At 38.7% G+C, this 18,257-nt stretch overlaps 3 protein-coding genes across 9 annotated transcripts; 1 reads left to right on the forward strand and 2 right to left on the reverse strand.

The window, feature by feature from the left end:
• Positions 1–262: 262 nt before the first annotated feature.
• On the reverse strand, positions 263–6,308 carry LOC131314478 (BTB/POZ domain-containing protein At5g47800). 4 transcript variants are annotated; one of them, XM_058343122.1, is made up of 7 exons: positions 5,886–6,308; positions 2,945–3,089; positions 2,775–2,844; positions 2,372–2,468; positions 2,070–2,254; positions 1,245–1,979; positions 263–1,005 (listed from the first exon to the last, which is right to left on the reverse strand). In XM_058343122.1, the coding sequence occupies exons 2-7, from the start codon at positions 3,001–3,003 to the stop codon at positions 502–504; spliced, it is 1,650 nt and encodes a 549-aa protein (XP_058199105.1). In that variant the 5' UTR covers positions 3,004–3,089; positions 5,886–6,308; the 3' UTR covers positions 263–501. The 4 variants fall into 4 exon arrangements, with proteins under 4 accessions (XP_058199105.1, XP_058199104.1, XP_058199102.1 ...); XM_058343121.1 differs by having other exon boundaries at positions 2,372–2,474; positions 5,886–6,223; XM_058343119.1 differs by having other exon boundaries at positions 2,070–2,474; positions 5,886–6,222.
• A 4,737-nt stretch (positions 6,309–11,045) lies between these two features.
• On the reverse strand, positions 11,046–18,033 carry LOC131313604 (protein phosphatase 1 regulatory inhibitor subunit PPP1R8 homolog). Of its 4 annotated transcripts, none has more exons than XM_058341991.1 (4): positions 17,742–18,033; positions 16,440–17,073; positions 14,345–15,208; positions 11,046–11,316 (listed from the first exon to the last, which is right to left on the reverse strand). In XM_058341991.1, the coding sequence occupies exons 2-3, from the start codon at positions 16,916–16,918 to the stop codon at positions 14,374–14,376; spliced, it is 1,314 nt and encodes a 437-aa protein (XP_058197974.1). In that variant the 5' UTR covers positions 16,919–17,073; positions 17,742–18,033; the 3' UTR covers positions 11,046–11,316; positions 14,345–14,373. The 4 variants fall into 4 exon arrangements, with proteins under 4 accessions (XP_058197974.1, XP_058197976.1, XP_058197977.1 ...); XM_058341993.1 differs by having other exon boundaries at positions 11,219–11,311; XM_058341994.1 differs by lacking the exon at positions 11,046–11,316 and adding an exon at positions 13,224–14,063.
• On the forward strand, positions 11,285–13,083 carry LOC131313605 (uncharacterized). The gene is made up of 2 exons (XM_058341995.1): positions 11,285–12,731; positions 12,864–13,083. The coding sequence occupies exon 1, from the start codon at positions 11,543–11,545 to the stop codon at positions 12,431–12,433; it is 891 nt and encodes a 296-aa protein (XP_058197978.1). The 5' UTR covers positions 11,285–11,542; the 3' UTR covers positions 12,434–12,731; positions 12,864–13,083.
• Positions 18,034–18,257: the final 224 nt, after the last annotated feature.

The following is an 18,257-nucleotide window of genomic DNA, read 5'->3' on the forward strand; positions in this document are numbered from 1 at the left end:
CACGGGTTCATTTGCTAATAGTAATTGAAACATAAGATTAGGTAAAAAAAAAAATTTGAAAGAAAAATAATTGTTGCCGTGGTGGTCATGATCAAGAATAAGAAAATAATAAACCACAAGTTGAATCAAACCATCTAGGCTCACTAGTGCAGCTGCTGTATGCTTTTTCAATTCGTATTTTTCTTGATGAGAGGAATACCTAATAAAGTTCAGTAAAGTTTTACAGCATTTTCCTTTCCTTAATATATAAAAAACAACTGTAGGGGCATAAGTCAACATTTATTAAAGAGCTTTGTACTGATCACTATATAGTACGAAGGTTTTGTACACTACACTGTATCCACTGGCTGGCAGTGGCACCATGAATCACTTAATTCTGGCCCAAAAAATCGAACTTACAATTTAAGTGCATGAAAACTAGGGGAGGAGATAGCCCGAGAGGCGTTTTTGCAGATCAAAAAAAAAAAAACTAGGGGAGGTTGAACTGATCATCTTCATATGCTATCTGGAGGATCTACCTTTGCTGTTAGTTCTCCTTTGTGCCATGACCTTGTTACTACTACTAGGGAACTCAAACTTACTTCCAGAAATCCCTTCTTCACCAATAGTCATTCTTCCCTTCTCTCTTTGTTCTAATTCTTTTCTGCTCAAATTTTGTTCAGGCTCCCCTATCAGCTTTACTTCCGAGTTGGTTGCCCTACTACGACTTCTCTCGGTCACGTTAGGCATTCTAGTTCTTGTAGTGCCCTCCTGCGTTTCATGGGACTTTTCATCTGGGCTCACTTTCGACTTGCTTAGATTTTCCTGATCTCCAGTAACTGGTGGAGGTTTACGACTTGTTGATCCACTGCCTCTTTCTTGTTCGAAGAAGAGGACTTGAACCACTGTTCTCAAGGGTAGCCGCTCGTTCCTCACTGCGTGGGCACGTACTTCTGGGGATAGCTTTTGGCAATCTAGAATGCTACAGAGCTGCTTTTTCTCTGGCTTTGCCAAATCAGGATGCGCCTGGTGATCAAGAGAATTATACCATGTTTGCATTTTAATGAACAAGAATGGACTTTGTGGAGCTAAAAAAATGTTAAATAATCTCTTGTTTCGCCTATTTTTTGATGTCTTTTAGATATGTCAAACGATGCAAAATTTGCTTAGGCCAACTTGTTTAGAGATTCCAAACGAAGAATTTGAAACATTCTATCTTATTTTTCTTGTCTGTGTTTCATAGTATTTAACAGTTAGTACCATACCTTTAGGTAAATGTTAATTGTTTTGTAAAGGTCATCATGGTCAGGCCGAGCGATTTCCGGCAAAGCTTGTGCCAGAGTCACCACTTTAGATACTGGCAAATTGACATCTCTTGCGATGACTTGAAGATACGAGTCAATGAGCTTTCCAACCTTCCGAATCAACCTCAAGGATTGGCCGCCCTCTTCTCCAGTATGTTGCCTTCTCTGTTGCACCAGAAAACTTTGCAACACTCCTCCAACCAAGTCAACATCATAAAAATGCCCGCCGGAAGAAGAGTGTGAAGGAAATAAAAGGTCAGTCATTGTTGCCTCCTCAAGCTGCACACAAGATCGCCTAATAAGTTCTCCCTTCGTTACTGGAGACGCCCCCAAAAAATTCGCTATGCTAAGTAGCCTCAGCAAGAATCCAACAGAAACTGATTCCCTATCTCCCGGAATCATGTTTGCAATGGTCTCGAGGATTCGCTGTTTCTTTTCCACATCTTCAGTTTGAGAAGCTGAACTCTCTGGAGGCTGACTCTTTGAAGTGTTTGGTAGCCACCGGCTGGCATACACATGCAATGCTTCACCAATTAGCTGTGGTGACAGAATGTTTGCTGATCTAACGGCAGTAATAATGCATCGGAACAAGTCTATGTCAAGATCAGATACGTCTTCTGTCCACCAATCCTTCGGCGCAAGTTGGTGCTGTTTTCTAGAATACCCCGGTCTAGTGTACGTGTAGGACCATGTCACCTGCAGAGATTCTTCCTTCTTATCAAACAATAATCTTCACAATCTCCACTACGTATACATAATGCTTTCACAAGTCAAATTGTTTCTAACCTTTGTTGGTGGTGTGAGTATTTTTTCAATGACCGAGTCGATGCACCTCCTTGTGATGCCAAGATTTTCTGACCACTCGGGTAACTTCCCAGTACTTTGCAGGGCAACAACGACGTCTTTCCAACCTTCTAGAATGCACGAATTGAAGAAGGCCTCGAGTTTTAGCACAAGATTTCCTTTCTCAACTGATTCAGTCATTCGAAGAAATTTAGCAGCACAAAATGCAGGTACAGTATTGTGCGCGCTGAGATTGATTGTGATCCCGTAGCAAAACTTAGCACAAAGTTCAAAAGCATCTTCACCTCCAGGAATATCATGAAGCTCCAGAGTAACACTGTTGGAATCTTCAGAATCTGAGCAAATTCTTTGTAAGAGGCCGCATTTTGGAAGAAGTTGGTGCTGCAACTAGGAATTCCACAATTAACAAGGGTAATGTAATTCCTCTTCAATGAGAAAAATACATGCACACCAAACTCGCAAAATATAGACCAGAACAGTTGGCCCAGCTGTAGAATAGTGGCTGGAAATTGCGGATCCAAATCCTATGGAAACACATCCGTTATGATTGATTCATTTGGGGTTTCGGTAGCTAGGTTCTCTTATCGCATGACGAAGCAACAAAATCAAAAATTTGTAAGACTATATTATCGTTGTCTATCTATAATTCACTCAAGCAAGCAACTTCGTACGTAACTGAATCATTACCTTATGGAGATGGTAAGTGATATTGTTGATTTTTATGATGAGATCACTGGAAACATCTGAAACCACTGTCCTGCATATCATCGGCACAAGCATTAGATAAAGAATTAGTGCATGTCATCAGCAAACCACCATTTATTATCTTGTCACAACGAATTCCCGCAAAACAGTACCTAGCAGCCTCTTCTGTATAGAACGTGTCTGGCCTCGTCCCAAGTTTCATAAACTTCATCTTTGTGATTACGTTATTCCGTTAGACAAAAATGTATTTGCCGAATTAATTTGGCGAACCGGGACATTCCTCTTCTGGTTATATACCTGAAAAAAGAGAGATAAATTGATATTTGGAACTTTACCCACTGAACAGAGATGTTTTGATGTAAAAGAAACTACTGAGTGTATGTACATTTGCAACAACAGGCCAACTGACTCAGGTATATAGTTCAATTGTTATAAGATTGAGTTGCCTCAATGTCCTTCCAATAATATACATATATCGTTGGACTCAAGGTCCCGGAATTAGTCGAGGTGTGCGCAAACTGTCCCGTACATCCGGTTATCAACGAAAATTGTACGACTCAAACTCATACAAGAAAATAGATGACACAACAAGCTTGAAGCCCATGGTGCACTTTTATAGGACTAAAAACACCATAGCCTACCAATTGTGATGTATATTGCATACACAGATGCCCTGAAACATTTTTTGAACTTAATCCATGATTGATTAATTGTTTCCATCTTTTAGGAAGGCTGTGTTTGGCTGGAGACTTAGAGTTGGGCTCATTAGCGTTTAGGGTACGTTTGGCTCGGGCCTTATAAGCCTGATCTGAGGAAGGCCTTCGGGGTGCTGGAAACCACACCTTGGCCTTAGAGGTCAGCTAAGGCTCGGTACACAGATACGATCCGTGATCACATTTTCCTCCTCCTCCGACTAGTGAAAAATAATAGTAATTAGTAAAAAAAACCCGATCAAAATACAAAATCCTGGAGTTTTTTATTTCATGTTTTGGCTGACAAAAGTAGTTAATACGTCTTGGACGAGTTTCTTTTTCTTGTTTTTTGTGACTATATAGCCTGATAAACAAGGGCTAGCTTTAGGCACCAAGCTAGTGCCTAATAAATAACTAGCTAGAGCTTCAAGGAATGGTTATTGATGAAGTTCAACTACTGCAACAATGAAGTTGGTCACTAAGGTGCATGAGGGGTTCAGCTTCTCGCAACTCCTTACCCCTTCATCACCCTAATTAAGAAAAGAAAAGAAAAGAAAACCCAGACACACAAAATCAGGCTACAAAATACTCTCGTATATACGTAAAACTATTCAATAGTCATGCAGCTCAAAAGCTTAATCTTAGGTTATATATACCTCACACTTTCCAAATGTTTTGATTGTGCATGGGACATTACACCTTTATTTGTTGTTTGACGTCCTTTTTGAAAATAGAAATACAAAAATGATGTCTTCTTTATTAAAAATATATAAAGCATTATCATGTACTATCATTTTTTGGATTTTCACGACCATTTTAAATAAGTACAGTAATTAACATCTATCTTTTAAGCGGTACGAATGAAGTAAAATAATAATGTTAAAAAATATGTTAATTTTCATCCAAAAATGACACGCCTTCTGAAATACTAGGAACTTAACAAACAATATGATAATGAGGTACTGAAGTATTTATGAGGGCCCCAAGTCGAGTACTAATGGACATATCCTTGGACAAGTAAAATATACTACTACTTTCAAACACATATACGCGTACACATGCATACTCTCAAAATTGCAGTACTATTACTGACCAACCTCAATGCAGCTGGAAATTAATGCTTTTTTTGCTTTACAGTTTAAAAAGAATTTTTTTTAAAAATTACCCTTAGATTCTTCTACTTATAACATTTCTCTCTTTATCTTTCTCCACTTATTATCCCTATTATTTTTCAAAAACCAATCCAAACAAGACATAAGTAATTAAAAAAGAGGAAAAAGATTGGAGTTACTCGAAATGATCGAGTTTCGGGGAGGGAGGGAGCAACCAATTAAAGTGGAGGCAGCTGGAAGCTTTATGCATCATCACCACTGATTCAATGAAAATAGTACGCACTGTAACTCACTTGAGAGACTCTATATATAGCCGGTGGTCCAGGCTTTAACAGAGATAGAGAAAAAACACAACCAAAGTGCATGCCGATCGATATGAAACAGTATCAAGTACACTTTTCATCTGATCAAGTACAAGTCACCAGCAGCTGCATGGCCTAGTTATATTTTGTTTGAAAAATTGGAAACAAACGTAGTACAATTGCTAGCAAAAGCTTAATTACTAGCTAGAGCTAGAGATCGAGAGCTTATACTACAAAACAAAAGTAGTAATTGGGTCATAAAATTAATTACCAGGGCCGGCCGGACTTATTATATATTGGGATCGGAGTACTTGTATTTTGCTTTGCTTAATTATATATGTAAGCTAGTGAAGTGCCCTACTATATTGCAGCATATCACGCGTGCAAAAAAAAAAAACAAGGAAAATATATCTCTTATTATTACTGGAGTATTAATATATATACCCCAACTTTTGTTGTATGGTTGATTTTGAATTACTCGGTCGTGGAGAAATATCTTAATTTTAAGAATAAAGTCATTATTAGAACATCCAATAGCATAAATGAATTCACAATAGCATTAATTGTTGTATCTCTTCAAAAACTTGCAGTAGTAGTGAGTACATGTGGTTGCATGTCTGAATTCTCAACATAAACCCAGAAACAAAGCTATAACGAGATAATTTGGAAGCATGTTCTTAATTAGTTGGGGTTAGGTTGGTTATGAGTGGCAAACAACAATAGTACTCCTGTTTTTGTTTTTATCACTCAAGTGTCCATAACAGTTAACGCACACATCGACTAATTCTAAAGACTAATCCTACAATAGTACTTTACAAATTACCACGACACACTAGCAATTTTCCCCATAGCAAATCACATCACCCCAATTTTCCTTCCATGCTAACATATTGAACTAATAATAATTTCTGACCGTACTGGACTAAATTTTAGCAAACAGAAAAAAAAAAAAAAACCCTCGAAAAATACAGGAATAAGAAAACATACCAGGAAATTCAAAAAGGTTGATTGAATTTAAATTGTTTGAAGCACTTCAATCTCAACATGAGAACTTGGATCCTCTCTACAGTAGCAACTCCATTTGCGGACTGATGAATCTGAAGAAGCCGACTATTTATCCGCACTTGAATCAAGGAGCTAGAAACATAAACCATGACATACAGTGGTACCATATATCAGATCACAGACAGAATATCTAGCTGCTTCATGCATGCAATGATGGAGAGAGAGAGAGGCGTGCATTAATGGTGTCTCTTAGGCATGAGTGCAAAAAAACTGTTTGGTGAGGCGTACTAGATTGAGTATCTCTAATTAGTCTGCCCACTGACTGGGGAGAGAGAGAGAGAGAGAGAGAGAGAGCGAGCGGAGGCCGCTGTGGGTTTAGTCAACATGGTAATGTATCAAAAGAACAAAATGATTAAACTGATTGAAAAGAGCAGAAAAAAGGAGTAGTTTATTGAGATCGAGGGTGGAAACTGGGAGTCTATTCATTTTTCTATTCTACTTGCACCAAAGGGAGCTAGCTACCAGTAGAATTTTGGGGGTTGGTCTATGATTGAATTGAAGTCACTCAAACGGGAGAAGAAATACCCATGCAAGAGGAGGTGGACAACTGGGGAAAGCAAAATAGTACCCCGATATACATGTGCTCGGAATTGTTAAATGAATGTGCATTATCACACTTGCATTAAAAGATTGCAGATACGTGTACACAGTATCCAAATTTGTGGTGGACATGTTGATTAAAAAAAATATGTGATGGACATATGTGTAGCAGTGCTCCTAGAGGAATGCACACTTTGCAAAATCTCCATTTGGTTTTACACATACAAATTTATTACTTATTTCTAAAAATTTCATATATTTTTGAAATTTGGCCGGGTAAATTCGAAGTAGACAAAAGATTTCAATTTATATTCAACCAAAAACTTAAACTATTTACAGTATACCCTCTAACTTAAACTATCAAAATTTAAGTAAAACACTAAAAATTCATCTCCTATGACATTATCTATAACCTACTCTTTTTGAGTTTTACCACTCTTTTGAACCAAATGAGGGGGAGACCAAAAATCCAAGCCCTTTTTTTTAACACCTCTTTCCACTTTCTTATTATTATTTACAAATGTGGCATGCATTTCGACCTAAATTATTTTGGAGAAAAAAACATAAGAAAATGCTTGATTCGAGTGACAATAAGGGTTAATTTGGCATTGGAAAAGGCGTATCCAAATGGAGCTTTGCTCTGACTCTAAAGGATTTGTATATGTAAACGGTGGAAATGGTTCACCAAAATTATTCCACGTGCGTGCAGATTGGTTCAGAGATTTGAGTTATGGAAAAAAGTAAATTAAATTTGGGTAGCTAGGTGGGACCAATTCGAAAGCTAAGAAGAAGGATATCCCTCTCTATTAATTTCAATCCTCATCATTCATGCCCCCCACTAAGGAAATGGAGCAACATAGATGGATCTTTCTCATTTTTCTTCTTCCTTTCACTGATGGTATATGCTCAGGCTTTTCATAGTAAAAGTCATCACACTGGCCCCATCAAACGGTTGTTCACGCTTGCTTTGAAATTTTCAATATTGTCGATCGGCTCGCGTGTGTCTATTTGCGTACCGTTTGATTCGTCGCCTCCTCCTCCTCCTCCTGTCTGATTAGTTTGATGGGACCGGTCGGGGGTTTGACACACATAGATGATAGATGGTATTGGGGCTAAATTGCCCCTGTTGGTTGTTTTGGAGGCCAAACACAGACAACCATCTCTCTCTCTCTTGGACTTGGGTGTCTGTTTTCATATCCTGCAACTTTTGTGTGCCTATTACTGATTCTAATCCTGACCGAGTCTGGTGTGCTTTCTGTCTCATCACTTGTGTAATGATGATCAATATAGTACAGTATTAGTTTGTTTATTAATTACTCCAGTAGTCAAGAGTACTTTAAAGAACCGTAGTGGAGTATATATGAACTAAATTATGGACGTTGATTTTGTCACTTTTTTTTTTTTGTTAACGTCACTCTTTTGGAAGTTTATTTTTATACCTAAAATATACTTGCAGGTGAGTGGTGTTAATAAAAAAGAGAGTAACAAAATCATATCCCTAAATTATTTGAATCTTCGATGCTGGTACAGTCTATCAGATTAGCAGCCCTTGGAAATTGGAACACCGCCTAGCTATTAGTAATAGGTTCTAGCTCGATCACTTCGTGTCAATAGGCTCTCGCTTCATGTTGGTTCTTAATTGACTCGTCACGTTTGTTATGGTCAATATTGGACCATACCAGCTGATTAAGCTGATCTTTAAAAGTTTTTTACCGTAAAAGTGAAATTTGAAAATTCATCAATGCTAGATGCTATATAAACTTGATTCCTGCCTTCCACGGATCATTTGGATATATATACATATACACTTTCTGCAACACGACTTGATTATATATCATCTTTTTGTGTGTGTACCGATGGAACTCATATTTAAAGCATTAAGCTGGGCCTTAGACAAGATGAGCGGTCTCATACCACGAAAAAATTAAAGCCGCTTGAAGGGGAAAGAATTTGCCTACCATCATCGTCATCCTCTTCTCTCTTTTCTCCTCCATGGTTTAGAAGCTTTTTTATTTAAAAAAAAATAACATCCTACTACAGCTTTTTCCAAAAGCAAGATTCTCCCAATTTTAGGCTAATTCAATCATAGTCATGACAAGGTGCTGATGACTTATGCCCGTGATGATGACGATCTTGGCACACTGATACTTTGGCGATCATCATGTTTATATAATTGCTCAATACCTTCTTTTTGAGTTTCTAAATTAGATTTTGTTATGGGAAATGATATTAGCACTCCAAAAATTGATGCAGACACTCCAAAATCAGTATAACTCCAAAGCCATTTTCCTTTGTTTTTGAGAGTGTCTGCATCAATTTTTGAAGTGCCAATATCATTTCCCTTTGTTATTCGCATCAATTATCACAACATATATTGTTACGGATAACCATGTGTCTCTGGGGAAGGTTTTAATGATCCGGCGAAGTTTACGTTAAGGCTAGCTTCTCTTATTTGTCATCTTTAATTAATGATTTTCTTTCAACTTTTGATAGAGGGTGGTCTTATTTTTGGTTTGTCTCGATTTAAGAAATAGAAAAAGTAACTAAAGAATTATCAAGATGTTTGAAAAAGTGAGCTAACGAAAAAAGTACTACACTAAAAAGCTTAGTGAAACTAACTAAACAAGGTGATTGTCTATGTCTCTATGATATAAAATGAAGTTGTCATACGTGGTTACAATTTAACGGACCAATACTAACCAGACAACCAACATCACAATTATATCGAAATCTTAGCAAAGTTATTTTCTGTAAAAAAAACTCCCCATCCTATACCCCTAAGCCTGTTGAAGATGGTAACTAATAAATAGGCTTTCTACATGCATGTACTAGGTAAAAGCTAGATATATAGGAGTAACAACAATAAGCCTTTTTCACTATAGTACTCAACCTCCATTTGGATGTTAGTAGAAAATTGGAAGCTGGATCGAACTCCCAACGAGAGGGAGCCCAGAGATGCCCACAAAGGCTAGCCACTAATCAGCTTTTTTATTGCCAAAAAAACAAACCAACAAAAGTTTCACAACGACAATGATTAATTCCATGACATCCTAAAAAGCTAGGCGTAGGTCTACCCATGTCATGTAGTACTACATGTTTCAGTGCCGACTGGCTAGGCAATAGGCATAGGTGGTTGAGAAAACTGGCCATAGATTTTTACACCCTCTTTATCAGATACTACAGGAAGACGTACAAAAAAGGTGAAGCCCAAGAGAGAGAGAGAGAGAGAGAGAGAGGAGATAATGGAAAAAATGAGAGGGTCGAAAGGTAAATAAAAAAACAGAAGGTTGCCCCTCTTTAGTAGCCCACCACGTTTGGGCACGTTGTTAGTGCCACCCCATTGCCCATATCCAAGACACACAAAACGGGTGCGTGAGCGAGAAGCGTGCAAATGTCTTTCAAGAACATTTTAAATGATTAAAATTTGTGAGAGCAAGAATTGAGAATGTGAGTGAAAGTATGAGCACAGAACAATGATCGAGAATGCGTGTAAAGGCCAAGCTGAAGAATTATGTAACTAAGCCCCGTACCCATGATATCTGTGAATCTCTCAATTTGCCCAGTGACACACTAACTGACACACTACTATTGTGGTGGGGGCGGGGTGGGGTTCGCATGTCATCAAGTGCTGGAATATCCCCCCATTACTTATTAATGTCTGCTCGAAATCTCTGGCACTTTTACTACCATAGAAAATTTTCAACCCTTTGTAACAAAGAAATACTACAAAAGAAAATGATCAGGAAGAAGAAAAAGAAGAAGAAATGAGGTCACTGCCTTCGATCAGGAATACTACTTTGCTTGAGAAAAATAAAAGGAGAACAGTTTAGAAATGATCAGCTTTTTTTTCAATATTTCTATTCCAGTACCAGTATAGTGAATTTCTTTCCTTATTTTTTTTTCTTTCTACTGGGTCATTTTCTGAGTATTTCTAAGTTAGACCGTGGGTTAGGCATTTTTTAGTGCAGTAACACAAATACTATACCAATGACTCAGTAATGAAAACTCGGTTTTGGCTGGAAATAAAGGTCCAGGTTCGAGTTTTCACAACCCTTTATTGGGTCCCGACGTGGTGGGACCTTAACTTTGATCCCGACGTATGTGCAGTGGAGATAGTGGTGTGGCGTGACGGGACAATACTCCCAGGCGGAGGTTAACAAGAAAACTAATTCCCAGCCGGGATAGATTCCCTCACAGAAATGCCATGAAGATAAAATCAATTCCAGTTTCAGGTACACTATTGCTTGGTCTCAAACCGAACAAATGCGGTACTATTGCGTATTTCTAGATCATGCACTAGTTAGATGTTCAGGCTATCCATTCTATGCGTGTGATACTAGCAAATTTCTAACTTGTAGGATCCACTAGTGGAATGTAGCAGCCAAACATTTTCAGGTTTTATTTGTATTCTCTCTATTATTAATCCGCATTCCAAATGCTCGAGAAGTTGTTATTCCTTTCCAGATTCATCAGCCGATTAATAAGTAGTTCCTTGACAAGCGAATCCAGAAAGCAGGAAATAAAACAATACTAATACCAACCTTCTAGGCCTTGTTGAGTAGTTTTGGAATCTCTTGGACGGCTGTGCGCGTTTTCGGAAAACCATGCCTTAGAGCTACCCCACAAACTACGTGACTCCAGAAACACTATGCTCACAGTATGGTTGCAACTTGCAAGGGTGTACCTGTTCAACTAACCACAAAACACTCTCTCTCTCTCTCTCTCTGCATGTGTGTGTGCAGGTAATGCCTTGAGACAAGCGCTTTTACTGTAACTAACTGCATGATAATTCCCTGCCCCCTCTGTAGCTGAACTGATAAGAATGGAAAAAGAATTAGTATCAAACTTCTACTTCCATGCCATTGTTTTGTTCTGTTTATCATAAGCTTAGATGATGCATTTAATGACTCTAAAGACGGCTTCGTTCGACCGAGATGTTATAAGTTTCTTGATTGTTTATTCATACATTCATCATCTTCAAGCCACCATCTGATCACTAACTCACTTGAAAACTAGGTTTCCGTACAAAGCTCAAAACCATGGACCCACCTTGTCCAGACGATGAAACTGATTCAGGATTTCAGCAATTCATTTGGGACCAGTTTGAGAGGATTCAACATGATTTTGAAGAGTTTACAAATGGAATCCTGCCAAATGTGGAAGACTCAAGCGATCCATATTTCACAAACATAAATGAAGCAAATTCTAGGCTTCCGGAAGTCACCAACCACCAGTTGGCTAACCTTCTAGAGAATTTTGATGAATTTGAAAAGACAATGATTCCTCCATATGAGATGAATCCCACAAGTGCTCGGGACTTCAGTGAACAGAACTACGGAGGAGAGAATCAAGAAAGTTATAAGGTAACCCAGAATGGAACAGAGAAAGAACAGCAGTTAGTAACGGAAGGTACTGGTGATTCCAATAAGAATATGAACATCACAGGTTGCACGAGTCATGGTGGTACTAGTGGTGATAGCCAAGCGGGTAGCCCATTTCAGACATTGGCAAATGGGACAACTTATGGAGGCGCCTGTGGTGGGGGAGGAGACCGTGATGGTGCCGCTGGTGGTGGAGTGGCAAGATCTTTCATGAAATGTGGATTTTTTGTCCAATGTTACGACAGAGTGAACATTTGGCGATGGATGGGCGGGAGGGCAAGGGTCACAGCCAAGACTCGGCAAAGGAGGAAGAAAAAATATAGAAGGGTTTATGAGACTGAAGCAATGACCGCCCTCAGACTTCGACGTCAAAAGATCAACAATATAGCAACAGCTGCCCTCAGACTTCAACGTGAAAAGATCAACAACAGAGCAACAGCTGCACGATCCTTTGAACAGAAACAGGTGACTTCCCAACAGCTTCAGACCATTTTATTCTTATTATATTGCCCTAATTGTGGTAACTCTAGACACATTATTAAAAGCTAAAGATTATAATCCCAAACATAGAAGGCACCTAAGTAACATAACTGTTAACTTCCTAGTGTTTTGGCAGTTAAAAACTTATTGTCAAATAACATATTAGAATTTGCTAGTCCAAAGCTTGTACTCAATGAACATATTCTAGCATTGTGAGCTACTATGCTTGTTCCTTAATTGACAGGAAGATGGAGTCCCCGTTAAACAACAGACTCAAACAATTTCTCACCAGGCTTATGATGTCCAGCTACAGGAACAGATTCAGAAGCTTACCAAGTAGAATGCTTATCGCAACAAGATGCTTACGGTAGGTTTGCCTTGCATGTTGTTCCATTTACTTTAGCAGGACTATTGAATAGAAATGTCTAGGTTTCACTACAGTACCATAAAATTGCTCAATGCACTATTGACCTGTTTCCTTGGTTTTCATCTCTTATAGGTTCAGGAAGGTACGATGGCGGTAGATATACCTCAAAACACCCTAAGGAAGACCATATCAGGACCTATGTCGAACTCAGGTCAATTTGCAGAAACAATTAAATGTCTAGTGACAAACCTGAAAGAAATCACTCTTGCAACAAAAATAGTCAATGATGTAATGTAACAAAGAGAAAAGCAAGATTATTACTTTTCACATTGGAGGTGAGAGTTAACTATGCATTTTCTAATTTAATATAGTCATAGACATCCAGGCACATATATACATGAGACAGAATGGAAAATGCGGGATATCTTAGAGAGAAACAATCATAAAAAAATTAAATCAAATCCAAAGAAGCACAAAAGTAGAAATCGCTAGTGACATCAATCGCGGAAAATCATGCCAGTGAAGGGAAACATGTTGCTTGTACCAAGTACTCGAATGACAACAGTAAAAGGACAAACCAAAGATAGCAGTATTGATACAATCTCACAGCCAATTCCAATTACTGCAAGCAATCAGGTCGTTAAGGAGGACCCAATGTCGAGATAAATTTTGTACGTTTCCACTTTCCACACGGTGAAGCAAGTGGTATGCGCACTAGATTTTCTAACCAAACGTTCGGATATGGGAGTTATGAACTACTGAAGAATGATAGAAAAAAGAAGGGATTTCCCTGTAAACAACACAGGAAATTCAAATGGCAATTATGCTTCCCAAGGTAAAGAAAACCGGGATGCCTTCAGGCTTCAACCTGAGATACACTTCAAACGGTGTAGCCTCACACCTCTTTAAAGATGACATCTCATAGCTTTTCTTTTGTCGGTTTATTCCCGAAAACAAAGTTTCACTGGTAAATATGCAGCTCCCGAAACAGTTCCCAGTTCTACAGCATCCTCATCCATATTGACAACAATTGGAAATCAATGCACTTGGGTAAACCATTTTTATGCATCCCCATGGGAGTTGCAATCAGAGAATTTTTAAGAGTTTGATCACCAGTTAGTCCATCTATCACGTCAATAAACAGTTTGATGCCAGACCTGACTCATTGATGAGTCATCAGGATGCATAAAGCTTAGAAACCCTAAGCACATGGGATGTCTTGCAAGGAAGGCACGCCATAATCAAAAGCTCCAATTACTCTAGTCCACTTGTAAATGAAGGTCTACTACATCAGACGCAGCAGCCTAGCTTGGGGGCCTGAAAATTGTAGGTCTGACCAAAAGGAACAGAGGAGCAATTGGAGTTAAATTGCAAAACTATTGGCAACTACTATCCATTTCCTCATTAGGTGATACAGACTCCAAACTGCAATCTCAGGTATCAATGAAAATCGCCAGTTCATGTCCTTCATGTGCAAATCAGAGAAAGGAATGAATAATGAGATACAACAAAAATTTCTGTTTGAGAACAAGTATGACTCACTATTGTCTACAGAATAATGCTCTTGAAAGTTTAATAATGTTGTCAAATCCCCAAACCGAAAAAGCACTGACCTTGCCCCAAGAATTTTTTGTTCAAAGAGCTAGTCGCCAAATAAATCATCACTGTCATCATCAACAATGCCAGAGTCATTCCCAGCTTCTCCACTTAAGTCACCAACAGCTTGCTTAACTTCGGGATCTTTAGTTGGAGGAGCTTGTCTACCACCAGAGTTGACAGAAGAATACGCCCAGGATGAACCTACTTGACCAGAAAATGATTCCCCGTAAAGGTCATCATAAATCCCACTTTTTGGGGGATTTTTGACCTTGTTCAAGACTTCTTGTAACCTATCGGTTACCCCTTTCTCGGAAATATTAATTTCCTTCGCACAAGACTGCTCCTTCCCTTTTGGTATTACTGTGATTTGTACAAGGGATTCATATTTCCCAACAAGACTTCCTTCTTTAACGCCCACTGGACCAGGTTCTGTATCAACATCCACACCGTCTGAAACCCCAACCACCTCAACCAGCTCACCCCCAACTTGATCCCTGAATGCCACTCTCATTTTCCTAATTTTCTTTGCAGATTTCTCCATATGATGGTTTTCATGTCTTCCGCCTGCAGGTGAGCCTCCTGGCTCAGTGGATGAAGACCGTTTTTTTGATTTGGTCAGGCCATAGCGATTCAAAAATGTGTTATACGTCAAAACGGCTTCTTCATCCAAAGGATCAGGAGATGGGGGATGATTGATTTCTGTTGGTAGTGGAGTGGGTGGGAAAAGGGCTGCACTGTTCTTTCTCAAAATATAAGTTCTTGTTGAGGCAGCAAACCGCAAAGACTGCCCCGCCTCGAGCTCAACAGGGGAATCTTTTGTCAAGCGTTCATTTGCAACAAATGTACCATGCGGAGATCCAAGATCAATGACATAAATGCTGTCAGGTAGAGAAAATAAGTTTGTCAATGCACATGCTTTGCAAACAAAAATTTTGTTTTATTAATGGCTATGACTGGGGCTATACTTTTCAATCCGCAAAAGTTAATTAAGGTGCAAGGGGCCAAGCAATACCCTCATGTGACTCGTGTCTTTCTACTTGATCGGTATAACTTGAATCTTTCTAGGTACAAAAAAAAAATAAAAAAAATGAGGGCAATGCATGACGGGAGGAAGTCAGTTAGGTCACAACTTAAGCTTTTACGCAGCCAACTACTTCATCAACGATGATCATAAAATATGTGCGTCTTTTTCCAGTATCAGATGTTGGCCATAAGTAGAATTGAGCCAATATTTACTCTGGGGCGATGTTTGATTGGTTGAACTATTCATAAGAGGATATAATCCCGTAGCACGAGTAATGGTCCCGTACTAATACTTAGAGGATTACTCATACACAACTCCAAGGTATTGTATATCCTATACTTTGTGGCATTCATTGTCCATTAGATATCTATTCCCTTCACCAATCATCCTCCTAATGACGGGAGCACAGGAAATACTAAAGCACATAAAGATGAAGTCAATACTTAAATGCTCCCCTAGATATGGGTACCAAAGTGGCAGCTGATCTTACTTCGACCTCAAGAGCAGAAACCTAAAGATAGCTTAAGGAAAAGACTTGGAATTATCCAAGGCATAGTGGCATACTTCTACAAAAGGCAGCGGATTATCTTTATTTGTTTGTCTGTAGTCCGCCCGTAGTCCTTTGTGTTTCTGTTCTTTCTTCCCTCGTAGTTATGAGAGGATCTGATCCCTCAAGTAGAGCATTTTGTATTTTTCCTTTTGAGTGTCCTAGAATCTCGAGTCCTTTTAGACCAGAATTTTGAGTCGCCTGTCCTGTCACAGGCATATCACCAAAAGCATAATCCAAAGAAACAAAATTGTGTTTGTTTCTTGTCTACTTTATTTTTGCAGTACTGCAACCTTCATTCATATTTATTTCCTAAAGCATTTTGAATCTTTAACTAGCCAAGAATACCATAGTGCAGCATTACTACAAAAGTAAATTAAGAAAAGTGAAAACTTCAAAAACCAAGACATTCTGAATGAGCGAAAAACCAAAGCACCAGTGGAGGAAAACATCAGAATATGAATACCTATAGGAAAAGAACTAACACACATATCAAATGAATATATGTAACGTAAAGAGCACTAAACACGAGTCACACCTCCCATTCTTGTGAGGAATGACAGCAGCATGCTGACGCGAGACAGACTGATGATCAAGCACAAAATCACACGCCTGTGCCTGTCTTCCAAATATATGCCTCCGTTTATCCAGATTAATGCGATCAAGAACCTCACCATCCTTCAACACATCAAGATAATAGACACCAGGACGGGGTTCAATGGCCCAATCAGGAGGCTTCCAAGTTGACTGTCCCCCTCCAAGCTGAGTCACCACTTGCCGTGCCGGCACCCCAGCTGGTCCCACATCTGCTGCTAGAGGTTTTTGAGTAACGTGGTATTGGCTCTGGTTCTGGGTTTTCTGGTGAGGACTTTGAGACAGAGACTTCAAATCCGAGGGCTGGGTAGTAGGTTTAGAAGCAGGCTGTGTAGCTACTTTAGATGTAGAGTTTGCAGTCACCGAAAACGGCTCCAAAGACTGAGCTTTCTTAAATCTATCAAGACCAGCCCTACCATACATAGCTTCCCTCTTATCCGAAAATATAAGCACTCTTTAGCAATTCGATAGACGTCCAGGTACATAAGAGAAAAACGCTAGAACAAAGCGTCAGGGCCAGCAAACCACCCTAATACCCATCTCTCCAACAGTTGCACCAAATACAAATCAGCAATGCCCTAGGTTCAAACAAGGAGAATCAATCAAATTTACAAGGAGAATTTATAAAGCCAAGGAGAATCAATCAAATTTACAGACAGATCACATTATAAAGCCAACGACTCAATCCCTTATTCTTTTCTCCAACTGAACATCAAAATTGGAGTAAAGATCCCTCAAAACTCATTCCACTCCCTGACTCAGCCCTATAAGAAATTGAGTTTTACACATGTTCTTACTAAAATCAAACCTTTTATCAAATATCGGAAAGCTATTTTGTCTGTCCCAAATTTACACCTATGACATTAACGACGCTTCTACCTAAATTTACTTGAATTTGAGTAAAAAGTACGAGTAAAGTGTAGGAGATGGTCTAATCAAGTGTTTTCATATGCATAACTATCTGTATTAGCTTGGGTAAAGTACGAGGATCCAACTAAAATGGAATCTAATTTGCAACAATACAAAACAAATGAGCAGCTATCTTTAATAAGAGAATTTAAGCCTTGAAAACTAGGGTATTAGTAATTGAAAAGGAAAAAGGGATAATAAATCAGCTCCGGGAAATTGTCGTCGACGAAATAATGGCCAAGTAAGGTGCAAAAGAATGAAAAAAAAAATAATAATAACTGAGATCAAATTAAAAAAGGAACAGAAACATATATACTAAAAAAAAAAAAAGACTTACCCCTCGAAGAAGACAAGCCGAGATCTTTCTATGGTTTTATGTCGTAGTGATTCTGAAGTTTGATACAAATAAAGTCGATGGAGAGTGAGAAAGCGAGGGATTGAGAGAATATTTGGAGTGCAGACCGATGAGCAGAGCAGAGATGCGTTGGTTTGGCTTCTACTAATAAAAGTTGAAGTTGTAAATACACATCCCTAATTATCTGTTTTCACCCAAACCCAAGATGACGCCCAATCATGTGACGAGCCAGAGACAGAGTCTTCAAAACCAACGTTCTGAATATCTATCGGCTTGAGTGAGGGTTTTTTTTTTTATTGATACGGTATGTATGAGTACCGAAAAAATATTGAGTACTTTGGGCATGGCTGATCTTGAAATAAAATTGAAGGTACGACAGTTTTAGGACTCCTAAATTTAAACAAAAACTAGAGTCCATCAATGGTTTGTGCGATTTGTTAGAACAAGAGGTTCCGACCTAAGAGTGACATTTTGGCAATGTATTGTTATTATTATTTT

The sequence above is a fragment of the Rhododendron vialii genome, chromosome 13a, assembly GCF_030253575.1.
Source record: "Rhododendron vialii isolate Sample 1 chromosome 13a, ASM3025357v1".
In the NCBI taxonomy this organism is placed as follows: domain Eukaryota; kingdom Viridiplantae; phylum Streptophyta; class Magnoliopsida; order Ericales; family Ericaceae; genus Rhododendron; species Rhododendron vialii.